The sequence below is a fragment of the Plasmodium vinckei genome (assembly GCF_900681995.1).
Source record: "Plasmodium vinckei vinckei genome assembly, chromosome: PVVCY_12".
Classification (NCBI taxonomy): Eukaryota; Apicomplexa; class Aconoidasida; order Haemosporida; family Plasmodiidae; genus Plasmodium; species Plasmodium vinckei.
In genome coordinates, this window is record NC_051304.1 from 1309475 (window position 1) to 1333002 (window position 23528).

Genomic DNA, 23528 nt, shown 5'->3' on the forward strand with positions numbered 1-23528 from the left:
CCTATTTAAGTGACCCTATTTAAGTAACCCTATTTAAGTAACCCTATTTAATTGACCCTATTTGAACAACGAGTCAATGTCAAAGTCAGGGGGCATATCGAGCTGACTGATAGCAGCTTGTATATCTTCCTTAGATATGTTATGTTTTTTTACAATATCTTTTAAATTATCTATAGTAACATTATTAGGATCTATATTTTTATTTGGATTTGTATCGTATATGGAATTATATTGGTCTATAACTTGTCGTATATCCTCTTTGATATTATCTGATCCAGGATCATCTTGAAAATCAATATTTTTGGGTAGTTCAAAATCTTTTTTTTTATTTTTATTAATCCATATAACAAATTCATCAAAATTTTTTATAGCATCTTTATCTTCACTTCTTGAGATTGTCTTTTCAGTTAGGCCATCCATTAATTCATTATGTTCATTTTGGTCAGGAGAATATTCTAAACTTTTCTCTAAAATTTCTAAAGCTCTTTTTGATGAACATGCATTACTATTTATTAATAGGTCATATAAATGTCCACTACTATTTTTTGTTGAATAAGATAATATTTTTTGATTTTCTAATTCAGTTAAAGAATTAATCCATTCTTCATTTATACTATTATATGTTATTGGTAATTCTTTTTTTTTTATAATATATTCTATATATTTATGCATATAATTTAGATATATTGTTTTTATATCTATTGGTTCAAATCCTGCATCATTTGTTTCGTGAGTAGTTTTTTCATTATTTTGATTTCCATATCTTAACAGATTTATTTTTTCATATGTGTATAAATATTCTTCAAGACATTTTTGTATCTCTGCATTGTCATTATATTTTGTTTTTCTATACTCCATAATTTCTTTGAACATTTCTTCATGATCATATTTTGCTATTCGGTTGATTAAGTTTTTCATATCCATTTTGTTCTTCTCTCTTTCCAGCTCAGATTTATCAAGTGGGTTATCAAATTCATCTTTGCCATTTACGTCGTTCAACATGTTATCCATTTCATTGTCAAAGTCAGTTTTAGTTGAGCTGGTGTCTTCACCAAAGTTGAATGTTTGATTTGTTTCATACTTTTCAAAATTTTTCGAATATTTAAATACAGTTGGTAGGTATAGACTAGTGAAATTATTTTTTAAGTATAATTTATTTTCACTTTGAATTTGATTATTATTATAAAAATAGAAAATTTCAGACATTTCTTTTAGTAAGACATTAGCTAAGACATTTATTGAATAAACATTATCATTAATAAATATTTTAGAATTTTCAAATGTGTTTACATAATTTGCATGACTAGATAATAATTTATAATCTTTAATAAATTCAATTTGTACATTTTTATTTATTTTATTTCCAAATATTTCTTTATTAAAATATTGAAATAAATTATTTGTTACAGTTATTCTGTTTGTTGGGTCGGTGGATGCATTTCGATTATTATTTTGTCCTGGTTTTTGTAAAAATATTAATTCATTAATTTGGTCTTTTGTTTTTGGTGAGTCTTTATTATTTATTTCTGCTTCGGTACTTGCTTTGTTAGGAAATATGTCTGATATCAATTTGATCAAAGTGTCAAACACATTTTCTGTTTTTACTAATGAGATTAAAATTAGTTTTTCTTTTAGTTTATCAAAAAAATATTCTATACAACTTAAATTTTCATTATACATAGTAAATAATAAATTATTAGTTGGTGATTTTATTTCTTCTAATCTTTTATAGTATACAATTTCACATGCATATTTACATTTATTCATAATAAAATCAACATCATTTATGTTTAGTTTTAATAATTTATTAATACCTTTTGATAATACATTATAAATATTTATATAATTATTTGTATATATTGCTGATGCAATATGTTTAATTGGTATTTTATTTTGATTCCAAATTTGGTTTGGATCTTCCCGTTTGATTGAATTAGTTAATATTTCCATAATTCGATCTTTGTCAATATTTGCATTTTTTAATTTCATATAAAAATTATTTAAATTATTATCATATTCTTCTTTATTTTTCAACTTATTTATTTCATCTTTATTTAGATAATACTCTACACCCATAAGTTCGTCCATAAAAAATGGCCAATTATTATATTCAATAATAAATCGGATAAACTGCTTAATTTTGTTTATCTTTGAATAGTTAAAGATATCTACTTGTTCATCATCTATCAGTTCATCGTCACTCTTCAATCCATCACCATTTTCATCGCCATTTTCATCACCATTAGCTTTTTGGATATCCTTCACTTCTTTGATATTGTCAAGACTTACATTGCTTGGGTCGATACTTTCCTCGATATAATTTTTTGCATCTACCGGAGTATCAGACTCATTCATTTCTTCATTTTGAGTATGGAATTCTTCAATTTGGCTATTATCCTTAGATTGGTTTGCTTTTTCTGTGTTGATTTCATTTTTTTTTTTTGCTTCTTTAATAATTTTGTTATCTACATTACTACCAAATTTATGAATATATGTAGTATATTTTTCATAGATATTTAAACATTCATCTAGAATAAGTCTAGATAGTAGTAATGAATTATTTACATCGTTATTGATATATATTATTATATCATTATTTATATAATCATAATTATAATCTGAAAAACTCAATCCAGATATATTATCTGTATATTTAATAATTATATTATTTGGCAAATCAAAACGAAACAAATTTTTTGTATAGTAGTTTAAAAAATAATATGCTACATCTTCTCTACCATTCCCTGTAATGTTTGAATTATTATCTTCTTTATTTTTGTTTGATAAAATTAGATTTTGATTAAGAGGATATTCAATTTTAATATTTTTAATAACATTATCAACTGCATTTATATCCATATTTTCATCATATATACTTGTATTTTTATAAATATCTGCTAAAACATCAGTTTGTAAAATTTTTTTAAAAAAGTATTTTTCTTTAGTCCTCATCTTTCTAATGTTTCTAAATAATTCTCCTAAAACAACCATCATTTGTAATGCCATAATATTATTTGTAGTTTCAACTTTTTCATTGTTTTCATATTTTTTTAACATCCCTTCAACATCTTCATTTTCATTTCCACTATCATGTAAAAATTTTAGACAAGCATTTGTTAAAGCATTGTGAACATATGTCAAATCAAATTCGGTTAGTTCTTTCAGTTTATCTATTCCTTGTGTTAAATATTTAGTAGAATTATTTACATCGCATAAAAAGAGTGATGCAGAAAACTCGTTTAAGGGTATACGAAACTTTTGTAGTCCCCCATGTTCCCCCGTTAAATTGGTGTTCTGCAAATTTTCATTCTTTAAATTTTCAGTTGATTTTTTAGTGGTCCCGTCTGACTCTGGGTAGGCATGTTCACCCCATAGTAAGTTGACATTCTTTTTTATGTACACATTTTGTGCCATTTTTATAGCTTTATTTATATCATTAGTTGTTTTCGATTTTAAGAGAAGGAAAACTAAATCGTCATTAACAAAGTCGTCATCATCCTTTTGTTTTTGATTTTTGTTTTCTTCCTGTGTTTGTGTATCATTTTGGGCGTTATCATAAAAATTGATGTATTTATTATATTCCATGTTATATAGAACAGTATCTTGATTTGTCTCTATATTTTTAATGTAAGAAAAAAAGGTTGCAGATTGTTCAGGTGTTAAATTTAGATCCCCTAAATGTGGAGTATAAAAATAAAAATCAATATTCTCTAAAAGACCAGATACCCCATGTACATATTTAATAATTTTTTGTTTTACTGGATCAAATTTATTTAATTTTTTATAATTTTTAACTTGATTAAATGGTAAGATATCTACATGTATTAATTTATAATATTCATACATAATTTTTAATATTGTGTAGTTTAGTAGAATGGGAGAAGTTCTTAATGATGGGCATAATAAAATATTAGGTAAATTTATAAAATTTTGATTAGTTATATTATATGTTTTCATATTTGGAATGTTTAATAAGTTATCTATTTTACTGTTTATCCAATAAAATGGAATAAAATCAAAATTAGGTAATTCATTATTAAATATATTACAATTAAAAAATGTCCACATATTTTTTATATGTCTTTCTGTTTCTTCATCACTTTTTAATACATATGGTGTCGAATAATTTATGATATCTTTTTTTTTTTGATTTTTTAAATATTCTGTTAATTCTGTTTCATTTATTTTAAACATATCATTTATTTTATTAAAAAATTCGGTTAATATATTTAGTATTTCCTCATATTCTGAAAGCATATCTAAATATACTTCGCTATTCATAAACTTATTATTATTGTCATTGTTATCTTTTTCGGGGTAGATACTCATATCACTTTCAATTTCTAATTCATTAAGTTGTTTTGTTTGAAAAGTTTTGTATATTATATCTAATATATAACTTTTTGCATATTTCAATATAAACATAATATATATTTTATCATTTAAATTTATTTCTAAATTATTTTCATAAAATGAATTTAAATATTTATTTAAACTCATTTTTATTGAATCTATTCCCTTCTCAAGAAAATCGTTAAACCCATCTTTTCCAATATAAACAGAACTATACAACGATTTTTTTGGAAAAAATATATTTGTTTTTTTTGTATATTCAATATCGGAAAGTTTTTTAACTTCATCTTCACTTAAAATTGTTTCATCTTGAGAAGTAGATACACCCTCGTTTTTATTTGGGTTTTCCTTGTCACTATCACCCATGTTATACGCATCATAATTTAATTTTGATTCTTCACTCTTCTTTGTATTAAAAGGGATAAGATTTATTGATGTATTATTTAGGCATAATTCTTTTTTATAAAATGTTGTATTTACTTGATTAATTTTTTTATAACTTTTTGTATTTACACATTTATTTTCAATATCATAATAAAAGGAATTTTCATTGGAATAAATTAGACTATCATTCCATTGTTGAAATCGCATGTGTTCATTTATTTCTTCTTCATTTAGTAGTTCACCATTTAAAAAATCTTTTTTTTGTGTAGGCTTCTTATCTATTTCTAAGTGATAATTTTCTTTGTTTTGAGTTTTATCAAAGTTTTCAATTGTTTCTTCATTTTGAGTGGCAGGAAGATTCCATTCTATAGGACCTACCGTTGTTATTCTGTCTCGTTTATTTTTTTTATTTTTTTTTATATTCACATTTTGAAAATTGTAATTTAGCTGATATTTTGAATAACCATCAATTTTAATTGGTTGAATAAAATTAAAATAATCATAAAATCTTTTCAATTTTATTCCATTATATTTTTCAAAAAATTGAAATATAATAATAACAACAGCCATATATATCCGAATTCTATTCTTCATTTTTTAATATTTTTTTTTTTTCAACCATATAATATATACAATATGTGTAACAACCTTAATGGGAAATTCAAGTTTGTATAAAAAATGTCTTTAAACTGATGTAGGGCTATTATATGTATAAGTATATATTTTTCTTCCTATTCATATTGGCTACATATAATGAAATATAAATTTAGTTTGCTAAAAATTAAAAATAACTCATATATATGCAACCTGATAAACTATAATTTTCCTTGTAAGCCCATATTGGAAAGTTTGTGTAATTTGGAAATACATACACCAGTTCTACTTACACAAAATTTGTATATATGACGGGTGCATATATATAATTTCTTTTTATAACTATACAATTGTTTAAATGTTTTTCCTACTTTCAGCTAGTCCCGTCAAGTTTATTATTGAGCATTGTGAAGAAAAACAGAAAAAAAACAGCAAAAAAATTAAATAAATAAAAAAAAAAAATTAAAAAGCAAAAACGAACACCAAATTTATTTCATTGTTGCAAATACATACTATGCATATATATATGCATGTATTTTCCCATCACTGTATTACCAAAGTTTGTGTAAAAATGACGTGCATAATTTTTTTAGAATAAGTAGTAACTTCTTATCAGTGTAGGTAATATTTGTAATGCTATATTTTGAAAAAAAACAAAAAATAAACAGTTAAAAAAAATGAGGGTAAAAATCAAAAAAAATTGAATAAGGGCATAATTAGTTACTTGCAATAGTGCGTTAGATTGGCTAGATGCTGTGGATTTTTTAGCATGTCGTTTCCCTTGTAAAATAAAATATTATCTGTATATTTGACTGCATTAGTGTATGCAAATATATATAAATATATATTATTAAATTTAAATTTATAATTATATATTTATATATATATTACATTTATTTTATAATTTTTTTTTAATTTTTACTATCCAATTTAATAAATTATATATTAAAATTGCTAGCATTTTCACAACAGTGTTTGTATAATTCACATTATAATAATTTTTTTTATAAATTAATTATTTTGCCTATCCTTATTTTTTTTTTCTCTATATTTACATAAAAATGTATGACAGTACTAGCAAAATTAAAGATTTGAGCTTAGCCCCATTTGGGAAGCTTCAAATGGAAATTTCTGAAACTGAAATGCCAGGACTAATGACAATAAGAGAGGAATATGAAAAATTGAAGCCTTTGAAAGGAGCTAAAATAACGGGATGTTTGCATATGACTATAGAAACTGCATTATTAATGGAAACCCTACAGAAGTTAGGAGCAAAATTAAGATGGTGTTCTTGTAACATTTATTCGACACTAGATTATGCTGCTGCTGCTGTTAGTACTTTAGAAAATGTATCTGTTTTTGCATGGAGAGGTGAAACTTTAGAGGAATATTGGTGGTGTGTTGAAAAGGCTTTAACTTGGGGTGAAAATGGAGAAGGACCTGATTTGATTGTAGATGATGGTGCAGATGCATCTTATTTAGTACATAAAGGAGCAGAATATGAAAAATTATATGAAGAAAAAAAAATATTACCAGATCCAGAATCAGGAAAGAATGAAGAAGAAAGATGCTTTTTAAGTTTAATTAAAAGTTCAATACTTAAGAATCCAAAAAAATGGACAAATATGTCAAAAAAAATTATTGGCATGTCTGAAGAAACAACCACAGGAGTATTAAGAGTAAAAAAAATCGAAAAAAATAATGGGCTATTATTTACAGCTATAAATGTAAATGATTCTGTTACTAAACAAAAATATGATAATATATATGGATGCCGACATTCTCTTCCTGATGGTTTAATGAGAGCAACTGACTTTATGATATCTGGTAAAATTGTAGTTATTTGTGGATATGGAGATGTAGGAAAGGGATGTGCATCAGCTATGAAAGGTTTAGGTGCACGAGTTTATGTAACTGAAGTAGATCCAATATGTGCTATACAAGCTATTATGGAAGGATTTAATGTAGTTACATTAGACGAAATTGTTGAGAAGGGTGATTTTTTTGTTACTTGTACAGGTAATGTTGATATTATTAAATTAGAGCATTTATTAAAAATGAAAAATAATGCAGTAGTAGGTAATATTGGTCATTTCGATGATGAAATACAAATAGAAGATTTATTTAGTCATGATGGTATAGAAATAGAAAATGTAAAACCACAAGTCGATAGAGTGACATTACCAAATGGTAATAAAATTATAGTTTTAGCTCAAGGTAGACTTTTAAATCTTGCTTGTGCAACTGGACACCCAGCATTTGTTATGTCTTTCTCATTTTGTAATCAAGTCTTTGCCCAATTAGAATTATGGGAAAATAGAAATACAGGAAAATATGAAAAAAATAAAAGTTATATATTACCAAAAGAACTTGATGAAAAAGTTGCTTATTACCATCTCAAAAAATTAAATGCAAATTTAACTGAATTAGACGATAACCAATGTGAATTTTTAGGTGTTAGTAAAACTGGTCCATTCAAAAGTGAAGCATATAGATATTAATATAATGTTATATTTCTTACATATTTTGAATATGCATAGGAAAGCTTTCTATATTCAATATCCCCTAATACATGATCAAGTTATGCAAATTCATGAATATTGCACACATGTTTAGGAAAAATATGTTTTCATCATTTGCACACGCATAAGGCTATGCTTTTTGTAAAAAAATGTTATTACATGTGTAATGCTTATTTGTTTTTTTGGTATTCCATACTTCAATAATATTCTTGTATTATAACAATTTCGTAATGTGTCATATGAATTTTTTTCCTTATAAGCAATTGGAATGCCTCCAATTCATGTTTTTTATTAAATATTTGTAATAACATTCCTTTAAAAACTTATATTGAATATAAGAAAGTAATAGGTTGGTAATTGCAATTATTTATAGTTAAACAGTTTTTCTCGTTTAACAGAGAAGTTTGTTTCCATTTACATGAAGAACAAAATGGGAATACATGCATATATATGTACTTTTTTTTCAACACATGGAAATAGCTGTACAAAAAATAAAAATTTTTTTTTTATAGCTAGCCACAATTAAAAAAAAAAAAAAAAAAAGGTAGCTATTGCAAAGGTGATAGCACAATAAATAAAGTGAAAAAATATACTTCAATAATTTTTAATTAAGTAAATTCATTCGAATTATTCACGACATTTTAAGTTGCATTAGTTTGAAGCATATGGATATTATGTAGTACTGATTGATGACGGTGTGCGATATTTGGATAAAGGGAAAAGTAACAATATAACAAAATGAAGATTGAAATTTAGCTAAATGTATTAATAATATAATTGCATACGTCCAATCTCTTTACATGTTTTGTTCTAGTATATGTATCTCTCAAATTTATTAAAATGTCTAAAAAAGAAGGATTTTATGTATAATATTAAAACATATTTGTTCGAATTTTATAAATTATTATTTACATGTGGTAGTAAAATATAAAATGGAAATATTACCTAGATATGGGGTACTTAAATTATTTAGCAAAAAATTGATACAATTCTTAAGCGCCTTTTTTTCATTGTCTTCGTTTTCTGCATTTAAAGGATAGTATAATTTTATAAATAAGTTTAAGAATGTTGGGAATTGCATTATAGGCTCGATGAAAATTAGACATATTTTTCTCCTTCATTATGCTTACCATAACTCGAAATTAGATTGTTTAATATGTTTGAAAATGTGGTTTTGTCTAAATTATTCAATTTTTCAAAATATGTGAAGCGTTTTTTCTTTTTTAAAGAATTTTTTAAATCGTTCTCATTTTCCAAGTATAACTAAAAAGGGGGGAAATATTCGAATAAATAATTAAAAAATGGTTAATATGCAATATTAAATTGCGTATCTATGCATGTGTAAAAAAAATATATATTTTAAGGGATAATAATTTTCTTGCTTACTAGAATTAAAACGTTAAAAATTCCCGTTACATGTGTTGTATGTATTTTTGATGCATTTAGGAAAAAATCATCCACTAATCCAAAATTAAGATTTGATAAAATAGGTGTGTTCATATTTTTTGTTAAATTGGGTATGAAGAAATTATCAGAAAAAAATAATATATAAGAATATAATAAAATAATAATAGATTTATTTTCTAAAGTCCGAAAAGGAATATTATAAATATCATTCCTTAATAATATTAAAGCTATATCATGATTTTTTAAATAGCTACAAAAATTACTAGTATCATATTGTATTAAAGCTATATCATTTATATCATCAGAAATAAAATATGACTCTATACTATTTATTAAGTTTGTTTCATCTGTAGATTCTTTAGCTGTGCTCTTTGTATTTTCACTTGCATTTTCATTGGGATCTTCATTTGTGTCTCCATTTTTACTTAAATCTTTAGTATCCAAAATAATATCATTAATTATTTGTTCAGTAGACATGTTTTCTTTACTAACTCCATAAAAATAATTAATAATAGTTGGGTTCAAAATAAAGGTATTAATATTTTGTAAAAAGTCATAAGTATGCCTAAAATAAACATGTATATTTAGAATGAGATTGTTATATTCATTTTCTTTTAAAATATTATTTCTTAATAAAAATAATTCCATATAATTTTTATTTTTTAATATTTCTATAACGTTGTTTTTATAAGTATTTAAAAATGTGTTATTATTTTTTTCACCAATTTTTAAAACATTCAAAAGTCTTTTATTTGTATTTTGAAAAATATTATTAAAAAATTCGTTTAATTTTATTTCATTATTTTTTTCTGTACAATCATTTGATATTATACTTATACAGCATAATGACTTATAATATATTAAATATATACAACAACTTATAAAATAGTATAAAACATTTACTTCGTAATTTACTCTATTTCGTATTTCTATTTTTTTTTTGATATTAATATTGTCTAAATATCTACAATCCCCATCATTGTTAATATATTTCCCATATTCTAAATAGATATTATTCATGATGTACTTGCAAAAGTAGAGGCTTTTTACTTCCCTACACTCGAGTATGTCTAAAAGTTTATGCACCAAGCTTTGACATGTAAAGAAGAGAAAACAAGAAAAAATATATAATGAAATAATTTATTAACAAATAATATATATTTGGATAGTGTATCCCCTACTAATATGAACAAAAGAATAGATCTTACCAGGTTCTCTTTACGAAGTATAAAAAGGAATAAGGGTTTTTAATTTCGGATAGTAGATAGTATATAACTTTACATGTATCAATAATATTATCAAACGTCTCGTAAATATTTATATTCTTAAATACAAACAATAAAAAAATGGTACATGAATGTTCCAAAAATACATGTCTTACTTTGTTTTTATTTTTTTTTATTGTTTCTTGGTGAATATCATTTAATTCTAAATTTTCATTATGTAGTAAAACTTTCATAATATTTATTTCATTTTGATTCATGTTTAAAATTTTTATAATAATATTACATAAAAATAAAGACAAATTTGGGTCGTAAAAAAATGTTTGTTTTTTAATTATATATTTTATTAAATAGTAAACATAATATGGGTTGTATAGTATATCATCTGAAAGCATATCTAAAATTATTTTCTGTTGATTTATGTTTTCATCAAATAATTTAAATACTTCATATATTATTTCGGAACTTAACTGTATATTCAACGATTCTTTGTCAAAATTTACTCCTTCAAATTTTTTAAAACTCTTTAATCTGAGCAAATAAAAGGGGGGAAAAAATGTGTACATATAGTATCACATCCATTTGGAGGAATTTCTTATTTCATGTTACCTTGTTAAGTAAAAATGTAGATCGAAAATGTCTATAGATATGTCAAAGTTTTTATATATGCACATATGATCCTTTCCTTTAGGTAAATTTAATCTGATATGTTTTGTTTTCTTAAAAATAATGTATAGTAGTATTATTAGCTGGGTCATGCTTTTTTCCTCGATTTTTGTATATACTTCTTCATTCTTGAATAGTAGATAGATTATCTAAAGAAAGACCAGTAAATGTAATGATGCATATGATAGAGACATATATATAAATAGTATGCATATATAAACAGTGTGTGGTTTTTCTTTTTTGATTGCCCTAGTAGGCTCACCTGCAAGATTAAGATGTATTTCTCAGGATATTCATCTCGGCTAATTACCAAAAAAAAAAAATTTGTTACTTTTTTTATGACCATGATGAAACTAGGGTGTATATCGCTTTGCGACAATCCGGATTTTTTTATATTAATGTATGTTTCAATTGTTCCCAAAAAAGTGAAGTATAATATATATAGACAAATTAGTGTTACATGGTTATAATTATTTCCTGTTGTATTATTTAAATAATTTTCAATAAATAAATAGTAATTAGAAGGATTAACATAAGAACCTATTAAGTACAATGAATTGATATAAATATCCAGTTGTTGTGGATCAATTTTTTTATCAAAGGAATTGAATAAATAAGAAAAAAATTGAGGTATATGTTCAGTAACATTATCTTCAATAAAATAAAAAATTAATAATATAATTTTACTACTTTCTAAAAATTGTGATTTATTTGTTTCATCATCTTGCTTTTTATATAAATGCTTAAAATAAGTGTTTAAAATAGTAAATGATAATTCTTTAGTCTCTTTTCTTAATTTGTTGTATGTTATGTCAATATCTTTTATTTTATTTTCTCTCAATATGTTAGAAATATAGGGATGGCTATTTATAAATTTGTTAATAGTTTTTTCATAGTGCTGATATTCATCATAGTCGTCTATTTTTTTTGGAATAGACATTTCAATTTCTAAATCATCATATTTTATTTTATTATTGCTATCGCTTTCTTTGCACACAGGATGAGTTTCATTTTTCTCTTCATCACAATAAAAATTGTTTGATGTTTCTTGCTTGTTAATATTGTCATAATAAATGTGTAAATTTATTTTGTAATAATCCTTTTTTATTATAAACGGATTATTATGAGTTTGTGGAAAATAATATTCAGTTAATGGTAGTGGTAATGTAAATGGTGTTTTATATGACCATTCAGGAAAAAACTCATAAATTTCTTCCTCGTTCATATTTTTTTGAAAATTATGGTTACAGCTAGTCGTGTCTGTACATGTGGTACCTAATTGCTTGCGCTTTGATAAAATTTGTATGTAGATAAAAGAGAAAAATCTAAATATTTTGTAATTGTCAAAACAAGCAGAAAATAAGTAAGGTAATAAAAATGTTGTAAAGTCATTATAATCAATAAATTCATATAATATGATAAAAATAAAAGAATAAAAATTATATTTTACTTTTATACTTTTATCATTATATAAAAGACATAAATAATTTATGTTTACATAATTATTATCATAAAAGCATTTGATTGGAACTATATTAGGATCTTTGTATCCAATTAGCATTTCAATTATTTTATAATTTTGTGTATTATTATTATTGTTTTTAATTATTTTTACAAGAGTATGCATACATTTTATTTTTATTTTACTATTTTTGTTACATAAGCATTTTAATAAACTTGTACTGATTATATAATGATAATTTATGTAGCATTCTTCGATTTTGTCTATTATTTCTTCTATAAAATTCATTATTAAAAAATTTATTTCACAACAGTTATCGAGTAGACCAACCAAGCAAACTTTAATTATTTTATCCAAATGAATGCTCATCTAATAAGAAAAGAATAAAAAATAAAATGGTTAGACCTTCGACAATTGATTAATAGTGTATCAGAATGAATGTTATCATATATATTGCATATTCATATGTACATATATATATGCAAAGATTTTTCCAAAACTTGGCTATACCTGATAGTTCGAAATAAGGCGCATAAGGTAAAAAAAATACACAAATAAAAAATATCTACAATATTCACTTATAGATTGATTTTTAAGGACCATAGGTTTATGATCAAATAATCGTGTAGTGTCATCTTTTTGATAAAGAGGCAAATTGCATTGGTCGATATTTAATATAGTAATTAAAGCGTCAAGTATATGGGTATATGATTTATTAATATTGTTTTGATTTAATAAGGTAATAAAAATGTATATAATAATTAAAATATTTTGTTCATCTTTTTTATTAAAACATAAAAGAAGTGTGTGGAACATTTCATTGAATACATAATCATTATATTCATTATTACTATTAAACAAACAAAATATATTTTTTAAAACTTCAAAATTGTTACATTGTAATTCATATATATATTTTTTTAATAGTTTTTTTTTATCACCAGCCAATAATATTTCATTACATATTTTGTCTTTCACATTATATAGATATTCATTTATATTGATTTTTAATTTAGTTAATATATTTTCTTTTAACAAATCATTTTGTAAGCATAATTGTTTTTCTGTTAAAAATATAACATCATTCTGATTTTCATTTTGCTCATTAAATGTGTTACTTTTATTATTTTCATTTTTTTTACATACATCAAGATTGCTAAGACTTCTTAGTGGCTCCTTTTGTTCATGGTCCAAATTTTCAGTTGATATATGAGATATCGTAGACCCATTACATTTCTCTTTGTCGTTTGGGTTATTAAAATTTTTGTAATAACCTAGAGCCGATGATACAATATTGTCATATTGTTTTTTTTCTTTTTTTTTTTTTGTCTCCTTCGGTATATTAAGAGCGTATTCAATCATTCTTTCGACTACTAAGTAGGAGAAATGTGTATTATGTTGTTAGAAAATAAAAAATCGAAAAAAAAAGAAAACTATATGTTAGAGCCAGGGCCAAAAAAAGTAAAAAAGTAGAGAGATACATAAATATTGAGAAGTAGAAAATGAATAATGTTTCTATACTCTTTCGGTTTATTAATACTTATTGTTTTTTTTTTAAATAAAAAATATTTGATAAAATTGTAAATTCTAGGAAAATATAGACATATATAAGTGCAAAATTAAATAGTATTTTTCCATTTTGCCTCTTTCGATATTTATTATTTTTTTTTTTCATAAAGTGCACAATCATGAGGACTAGATAGGTACACAAAGTTATTGCATTATTTTGTATGCACCAACTTATATACACATATGAAGTAGTAAACCTATTAGCATTGAAAGTGTTTCTACATTATATAATTTCCCATGACCATTTCAAAGAGATAACACATATAGTGCAAAAAACTAAATGTGCTTATTAAATTGGAATTATTTCATATGTTGCTATGTTTTGAAAATGCATTGTTTGGGCTTATTTTTTAACCTTTTTATATGTATTTCCATTTTCCCGATATAACCATTTAATATCCAAAAAGAACGTCCCAATGTCTATGCATATGACCTTATAAATTATATGCATAAATATTTACACTTATATGTGTTAAAAAATTAGAAATGTGGCAATAGTAATTTATTTTACAAGCTGGTAAGGAAAATAATTACTAAAAAGGTATTATATGTTCATTTTATTTATTTAATTAATTAGTTAATTAATTAATTAATCAATTATTATTTCATTCCTTAAAATGATAACTATGGCTGACCGCCATTTATTATTCACGTTCCTATTTTATTTTGATTATTTTTAATTTACGCTTTTATAAGTGCATAAAATTGTTGAGAATATAAGAAATATATTTACCATTTAGTTAATAACAAATTTCAGCATAAAATATATGAACAGCTAGCTAATATATCATAAAATATTATTAACAAATAAAATTTTTTTTTTTTAATTCATCGAAATGGCAAGTAGATTGGGTCACTAAAAAGGTGTAACAAAAAATTTTGTTTTTAAGGACAGCCCACGAATTTTTGGAAGAATATGGATACATATGAATTTATTTTAACACATTTTTATTTTGATTTAGGAATAACTATTATGTAGGGGTGTCGTGTATTTTATGTTTTATTTCTCTTGATTTGTTAAGCAAAATGGGGATAGATAGCTATTTTATGAAATACATAAAGATTACTTACATATGTAGAAGGCGAAATGAAATGAAAAAAACTATTGAAAATTTAAAAAATAATATATATACATATAATAATTATTGTTGTCACAATATAGTATACCATGCAAATGAAGAAGATGAAATAAATAATACAAGCAACTGTTACAATGTAAAGGTTGATAAAAATGTTGAAGAAATTATAAATTTAGTTAGCCCTTTAAATTTGTATAGCTGTAAAAATGCTAAGATTAATTTGGCTGATAAAAAAAAAAAAAATGAAATAAATATAGAGCAAGAGCTTGGTGAAAATATGAACAGTAGTGATATAAAAAATGATAATGAAAATGAATGTAGTAATAAAAAAAAATATATATTAAAATATAAAATAAATGAATTAATTGGTATAAGAGGGAAAAGAGAACAATATAGATATACTTATTTAAAATCCCCATTTAAATATAAATATGCATTAAGACATTATGTTTTTGAAAAATATAAATATAATTTTTATTTTTATAATATTACACACTTTAATATAAATATTATTTTTAATATTATTTTATCGTCTATGACAAATGAAACATCAGTCAAGTGTAATATAAATTGGTTTTATCCTGGTGAATATTTATTACAATCTGAATTTTTGAGAAAGTGTTTTCAAAATGTGATTGAAGGTATTGATGAACAGGTTGAAAATTGTGATATTAAAGAGAAGACACTAGGTCGAAAAATAGAAAAACAATTAAAAGAAATATATAATAATAAAAATGACAAAATAAATAATATACCATATTATTCACGTATAAATTTAAACTTAAAAAAATATAACATCCAAGATTTATTACCTATATTTTTTCAAAATAAATCATTTAATGAAAATTATAAAAAGTTAATTTTGTTGGAAGAAAAAAGTTTAAAACAAACAAAAAATAAAATTAGAAAAAAAAATGCTCATTGGTTTTTGAATCAAAATCCAAATTGATAAAAATTATAAAATTAATTCTAAAGGGAACCTTTATGGTAACTTGTCTATACTTTACTGATAAAGCTGAGCATATATGCTTGTACAATATAAATCAGTGAAAGCAATATGCATAAATCAAATTAAAGAATATATAATAATATATACAAACAACGGTATTATTTAAAACTTAAAAAATAACATACATATATATATGCACACAAAAAAATTATATAGGCATTATAAATATAAAATATGAATGACTCATCAAATGTTATCGCTTTTTAAATCTGCTTTTATTTGTTATTTTTTCTCCAATCATAAAAGAAGAATTCTAAAAAAAAAAAAAAAATAACATGAATGAGTGCCAATTATTTAGCATATTAAAATTTAGATGATATATATTTTTTAGAATTACCGTTATTTCTGAGTTTTGAGAAAATTTTGAAGAGACTAACTTGTGGAAATTCAAGTCGGTTATCTAAATAAAAGGAATAAGTATGGATATGCAATGTGTAAGTAAATATATGCTTTGATAAGTGAACAGTGTGGAATATGTAATAATGTGTAGGCCTATAGGGACTTACCTGCTTGTTTAACTCCTTTATTATTTGCTGTTTTTCTTTGATAATATTTTTTTTTTTCTCATTTTTTAAATCATAATTATTTATTTGTTTTCTTTGATCTGCACACAACTTCTCATTGATCGTTTCCACATTTTTAAGTTCACGAGATAAATCAGTATTTGTTTTTATTTTATTCATAAGTGTATTAATTTTTTTTTTTATTTCATTTTTTAGATTATTATTTTTTTCTTGTAAAATATATATTTCTTTAACACATTTATTAATATCATTTAAATTATCCAAATTAATATTTTCATAATTTATTTTTAAATCATATATACATGATAAAAAACTATTTTTTTGACTTTCTAATAAGGCATTTAATAATTGATTAAAATCGTATATATATAATATAATATTTTTTTTATTTATAATTTCTTCATTTGGGCTTGTATTATTTCCATTAGTATATATATTCCCTGTATATATATTTTTAAATTTTTTATTTTGAATTTTTAAATTTATTAATTTTCTTATATATATATCACTACTATAATCATAAACTGAATTTTTTTTAACATCAAAAAAATAGTTATGTTGTGTTTCATAAAAATGATTTTTTGCATGGTCTTTAATTTTTTTTTTTTTTTTTTTTAAGAAACATTTTCTATATTTCTCTACAATTACAATATTACGATTGTTTTCTACATTACACATTTTTTTCATATTCATATTCATATTGTCTATACTACTATTATTCATCTCTTTGTTTGTTTTACTTTTTTTGAAATCGCCATCAAGAATTTCTTTTTTATCATTTGTCTGTATAGCATTAGTATTATCAAAATTATTTTGTGACTTGGATTTGGTAGCAGCTTTTTTTTTAGTGTCCTTCTTAATTATGCACTTATTTATGCTTTGAGAAAAATAATAGGAAACATTCTTTTTTTTGTTAGCTGATTTTCCTATATAAATATATTTAGAGAATTTTTTTAAATTGTTCATATATATATTGTCATTACTTGGTAATACTAATAAAGTATCATTTGTTGTTTCCTCATTTTGTGTGTAATTATTAGGATTAAATATTTTTTTATTTTCATTTTGACTTTCCGAATAATATGTGATGTATTTTGTTTGTTTATCATTATAGTTAGTGGGAAGATATTTATTTTTTTTTCTTCTATTTGGATATGGTTGTTTAGTTTGTATTTTATATACACATTTTATTTTACTTTTATAATATAGAGATAAAATGATGTTATTATATATTGGCATAAAGGATTTAATTATTTTATTAAAAATGTAAGATATATTTTTTATTAGAATTTTTTTTTTTTTTAAAAGCTGTTTTTTTTCTTTAATTTTTTTTTTCTTGATTTTAACAATTTGATCATAATTAAAAGAGCATCCAATAAAACCACAAGATAGACATATTTTGGAATTGTAATTTTTTTTACAAATATCACAATTAGCTATTTCATAATTATATTGTTTATATCGACATATTGGACAGGAAGTAAAACAACATCTCTTCAAACAATTAGAATGAAATATATGACTACATAATATATTTATAGGAACATTATTAAAAATTTTGGTTCTATCTTTATCATTTATAATATCACTTTTTTTTTTTTTTTTCTCTCTTTTCATTTGGCTATTATATTTATTTTGCATAGTATTTATAAGATTTGTAACAGATAAGTAATATGCATATTCATTCAAATTATAATTATTTAATGCATTAAGATTGTTATAATAATAATTTGAAGGATAGTTTTGAAATTTATTTTCTTCTTTATTATTCCTACTGTGTTTATCATTTGGTTTGTAACCCTCAAGAAAAATATTATTATAAAGAGCGTTAGCATTTGGAGGAATAGAAGATGAAGCAGCATCTGTTTTGCTACTGCACTTGCTATCACATTTACTATTATAATCGCTGATGTTATTTTTTTTTATTTTGGAAGTTTCTCTTTTTATATCACGGCTCGTTTTTTCCTCCCTTATAGAACTACTACATGGGTTGTTTTTAATTTTTTTAATTTTACTAGCTGTGTTGAATTCAGAATTTATATTACTAAATAAAGAGTCGTCTGTACTACATTTAATTTTTGAGGTATTTAATTTTTTGGCTATATATACACTTTTTTTTTGAAAACTAAAATTAAAAATATGAGAAATAATTTGGTTTAAATTTTCTGAATATAAAGGTTCTAGACATACAGCACAAGATAATTGAAATTTATTTTGTGATATAAGATAAAATGGATTGATAAAATTTGTATTTGACATTGATTGTAATTTTCCAATATTATTATGATCATTCATGTTGCTATTTGCGCATATTGTTTTATTTTCCAAAGCGATGTTATAAAATTTGTTTGTTTTAATGTAAGAATCTGGGTTAGTATTTCTAGTAATACAAGAAGTTAAATTCATTGTAATTCCTTTAACAATATATATTTTTAATTTTTTTTTTTTTTTCATATTAAAAAAGGAAATTTTTTTAGCTTTGTTCAGAATTTTTTTCGTATATATACTAAATGTTAAGAAATATATCATATATTCTTCATAACTTTTTTTATTTAAAACTTTTAAAAAAAATATAAAATTATCACACGGATATAAAAGTTCTAAAAAAGCAGAAGGGGATATACAATTTGAAACATTAACACATAGTAAGACTGAAATATTTTTTTCATTTACTGAATTAATATTCATTATTTTATTATTATTAAAACTATGGTTTTTACATTTGTCTATTTCAAATATGTTTTCTTTTTTTTGATCTATCTTTGAAATGTTTATGCCATTTCTACTATTTTCCAATATATTTATACATTTTTTATTATTTTTTAAACATTTTATATTGGCATTTTTATATAGCTCGTAATTCTTGTAACATATAATATAGCCAGTGATAGATTGTATTTTTGTATTACCACAGCTATATTCAAATATGTAATATTTGCTTGTCCCTTTTTCATTTTGTCTTTGTTTTTGTCTTATTTCTTTTGCATATGTGCCATCAGATAAGCACAATTCTCTTACTAGCTTGTAATTTTGTGTTCTTAGTTTGGTTTTACTTTTTTTTTTTTTTCGTTTTTTATTTTTCTTTATAATTTTTTTTTTCAAATTGAGAAAACTATTTCCCTTAATTAATATTTCTGAAAAATTAACAAACTCATTTTCTATAAATATGTTTTTTTCATAATTTACACATTTATTTTTTTTTATTCTTTTTTTGGCATTATTACAAAAATAAACATCTTTAATATCCTTTTGAAATTTACTTATTTCTTTGTTTATTTCTTCTTCAAATTTGATGTCATCATTTTTTGTATTTCCTATACCCCCTGATTTATTATTATCAAAATGTATGGAAGGAAATAAATAGTTTAGATTTTTCTCTATTTCTTCTATATTATTTAAATTGAGCAAATTATATATATCATCTTTACTAACTTTATAATTATCTGTCTTTTGTATTTCTTCTACAGTTGATTCCTCTTTTTTATTTTCTATTTTTTTTAAAATTTGTATTTCTTTATCTGTAGCTTCATCAGTATTTATTTCAAAACTGTTTGTTTGAATTGTGGGGGATTCCTTTTGAGATTTGTTTAGTTCAGGGTTCGTTTTTTGCTTCAAAGTTTTTTCGATTTTTGCTACTTCTTTATTTACGCATTGATCATTTTCAGAACTGTTCAAGCTATCATTTTGTTTACTTTCTAATTGGTTAGTATTATTGGATATTTCTTTTTTGGTATTTGCTGGTTTGTCCGCATTTTTAGTAAGCCCATCATTTATTTCGTTGTATAGATTTAAATTAGAATTTGTTTGCTTTTTTTTCCTTTTAAGTTTTTCTTTTTTTTTGTTTTTATTCATTTGAAAAAAAAAAGAAAAACAAAATGTATGTCGATTGTATTGTAAACAGAAATCTCAAATATGGTGTAACATAAGGAAATAAATATTTAAGTAATAAATGAGTTTCTATTTTAAATATGATAATATAAAGTAAACATTTTAAATAATAAAGATATCATAATTTAGTACATATTTGATAAATGGAAAATATAAAAATAAAAGGCTTATTATAAATATATAATTTGTATATGGCCATACTAAAAGTTTACATTATTTCCACGCATTAAATAGTATTGCTTTATAAAGGAAGTAAAAATTATATTATATAGTAGTATATTCAAAAAAATTATATTTACAAATATATTACTATAGATATAAAAATAAATTTGTATAGGCTTAATATATTTTTTATTTTTAAAATTTCAAAAGCATATACAAGCTTATATATTATACAGCATCAGAAATTTCTATGTACTTAAAAAAAAAAAAAAAAAAAAAAATTATAGCCATATTAAAAAATTTTACATATATTAATAAAATAAGTTTACAATATAACATCATAAATAAAACAAAAATAAAATATACAAATATATTATATGCATTATATCTATATATAAAAAAAATTGTATGTCGAAAAATAAATAAATGTATGTATAAATACCCATTTTTAGGCATATTTTGTCATTTTGTGTCCCATTCTATTATGTACAATTAAATTATATGTATAATGAATAACATATTTTAAAAATAAAAAAAAAAAAGAAGAATAGGAAATAAGTTAAAATACAATGACACACAAAAAAATGTTGTTATAAAACAAACTAAATGGATTGTAAATGTGAAAAAGTTATTGCATGAAGAAAAGAAAAACCATATTCATGTGCTTGTTGTGTACTACACATTTTATAAATATTTTTACTTCCTACTTTTTTTTGTGTACATGTCTAAGAATGTTATACGAATTATGTATGAGTTTAGTAAAAACTTTGTAAAAGTGTAAAGTATAATTTTGTTGGATTTGATCAAACTTATATTCTTATTCATTTATTTTTTATAAGCCTTTTAATTTTTCCTTTAAGTCATCATACAACTGCATTAAATATGTTTTGACAGTGTGTATACGTAATTCAGTATCATCGGTGTACATCAATTGAAGTTTTGTTTGTATATTTGCATGAATGTCTAACGGTAAAAAAGAGAAATATTCCAAATATAAAGAAGTATAAAAGTTTAGATCGGCATTATTTTTAAAATCAATTGATTTATTTATATTTAGAACATTAACATATTCATCAATTCGTTCAGTTATTTTTTCTAAATGTTTAAGTTTTTCATTTTCTTGTTTTTGTCCAATTTTTTCATTATATTTAATTTTAAGTTCTAATAATTTATCATATAAATTCATAATAACTTTTTTATTTTCATGTGTTAAGTCATAATTTTTAAGAGCTATATTATTATCAACAAAAAGTTCAGCATTAACCATAAAATCGCTATCTGTAACATTATAGCTATTAATTTTAAATCTGTACAAATTTAAAACAGATATTTCACCACATGTATCAAGCAAAGAAATATCTAAAGGATGTGATATAATTCCAATGGGAAACATATTATGATTAACACCTGCCTCATCATTATTATTATTATTTTGGTTTTTATTATCAACAAAAATCATAGCAATACATACATTTTTATTTTTTCGTATTTTTTTTAAAAATTGTACTTTTTCAATTTCTGTAAATTTAATAACAGTTCTTTCACCTGGAAGTAGATTAGAATTTTCTGTAATTTTTGAAACAAAAACAGAAAGATCAATATTTTTTTTTTCTTTCCATACTAAAAGAAAATTATATATATTTAAAACATGATTATTATCATATACTTTTTGTAAATATTTTATTTCATGTTTTTCTAATGTATCGTCTGTATCGAAAAATGATAAATCATCACCTCTGGCTTTTTTATCAAGTTTTTCTTGAATAATTTCTTCATTGACAATATTAATATAATCATTACTTTCTCTTATTATGCTTAAAATTTCTTTTGCAAAACCTCCTGATGGTTTTAGTTGTGTTCCTATAATTGGCAATTTCACTTTTTGAATAAACTCATTTTTTTGATTTTCAAATTTACTTGCAATCACTTCTTTATCCTCATTAGTCATATCTACATTATTATAATTTATATTGTCCAGATTATATTCCCCATTGGCATTTTGATTTATTTTGCTTAATGTGTTGTTACTATTGTTATCATTCAAGTTATTAGTAAAGTCTTTATCATCATTGTATTTCTCATTTTGCATATATGTTTTTTTTTTTCTATTATGAATTTTTTTCCATCCTACAGTTTGCCAACTCAAATTTCCAAGACTCTTGTCTTTGCTTATGTTATTATTATTACTATATTTTAGGTAGCGCTTTTTTCCTTCGTCATTTTTCGACACACCTATTATATGTTTTCGATTGAGGGGGGAAAATATACTATCATTATTATATACACTCACAAAACTGGAGTATATTTGTTTTTTACTCCTTTTACATTTTATTACTTTTAAAAAAATGAAAAAAATGAGAAAAATTATTTGGATTTTTGACATAATCTTCAAATTGTGTCATATAACACTTTTACTTTGATGCCTTTTCCTTTCGCATATTTAGTATGTTTTTTTTTTTCACCTTTTCAAGCTATAAATTAATTTATTTTAATAATATTCGGTTTTATAGTATTATACCGCTATACTGTATTATATAATATTAATTAAAAAAATTTTTTCAATACCATAATTTATGATAATATTTTCTCCTAACAATGGGATAGCATTACGTGCAACTACACCAATTTTCGAATAAACAAAGATATTTGCATATATTTTATGTGTATATTTGATACACGATGCGTT

The 23528-nt window shown here is 22.7% G+C and overlaps 6 protein-coding genes across 6 annotated transcripts; 2 read left to right on the top strand and 4 right to left on the bottom strand.

Moving 5' to 3' along the window:
- Nucleotides 1-57: 57 nt before the first annotated feature.
- Nucleotides 58-5331, bottom strand: PVVCY_1203640 (conserved Plasmodium protein, unknown function; the record flags this gene model as incomplete). The annotated part of the gene is made up of 1 exon (XM_008625373.2): nucleotides 58-5331. The coding sequence occupies one exon, from the start codon at nucleotides 5329-5331 to the stop codon at nucleotides 58-60; it is 5274 nt and encodes a 1757-aa protein (XP_008623595.1).
- Nucleotides 5332-6392: 1061 nt separating this feature from the next.
- On the top strand, nucleotides 6393-7832 carry PVVCY_1203650 (adenosylhomocysteinase, putative; the record flags this gene model as incomplete). Its single annotated transcript, XM_008625374.1, has 1 exon — nucleotides 6393-7832. The coding sequence occupies one exon, from the start codon at nucleotides 6393-6395 to the stop codon at nucleotides 7830-7832; it is 1440 nt and encodes a 479-aa protein (XP_008623596.1).
- Nucleotides 7833-8605: 773 nt separating this feature from the next.
- PVVCY_1203660 (conserved Plasmodium protein, unknown function) lies at nucleotides 8606-13973 on the bottom strand (the record flags this gene model as incomplete). The annotated part of the gene is made up of 8 exons (XM_008625375.2): nucleotides 8606-8697; nucleotides 8799-8876; nucleotides 8984-9116; nucleotides 9240-10350; nucleotides 10469-11014; nucleotides 11093-11298; nucleotides 11412-12980; nucleotides 13122-13973. 8 exons carry the CDS (start codon nucleotides 13971-13973, stop codon nucleotides 8606-8608), a joined length of 4587 nt encoding a protein of 1528 aa, XP_008623597.2.
- A 1233-nt stretch (nucleotides 13974-15206) lies between these two features.
- On the top strand, nucleotides 15207-16208 carry PVVCY_1203670 (conserved Plasmodium protein, unknown function; the record flags this gene model as incomplete). The annotated part of the gene is made up of 1 exon (XM_008625376.1): nucleotides 15207-16208. One exon carries the CDS (start codon nucleotides 15207-15209, stop codon nucleotides 16206-16208), a length of 1002 nt encoding a protein of 333 aa, XP_008623598.1.
- A 253-nt stretch (nucleotides 16209-16461) lies between these two features.
- On the bottom strand, nucleotides 16462-20644 carry PVVCY_1203680 (conserved Plasmodium protein, unknown function; the record flags this gene model as incomplete). The annotated part of the gene is made up of 3 exons (XM_008625377.1): nucleotides 16462-16521; nucleotides 16606-16668; nucleotides 16775-20644. The coding sequence occupies 3 exons, from the start codon at nucleotides 20642-20644 to the stop codon at nucleotides 16462-16464; spliced, it is 3993 nt and encodes a 1330-aa protein (XP_008623599.1).
- Nucleotides 20645-21674: 1030 nt separating this feature from the next.
- On the bottom strand, nucleotides 21675-23225 carry PVVCY_1203690 (conserved Plasmodium protein, unknown function; the record flags this gene model as incomplete). The annotated part of the gene is made up of 1 exon (XM_008625378.1): nucleotides 21675-23225. One exon carries the CDS (start codon nucleotides 23223-23225, stop codon nucleotides 21675-21677), a length of 1551 nt encoding a protein of 516 aa, XP_008623600.1.
- Nucleotides 23226-23528: the final 303 nt, after the last annotated feature.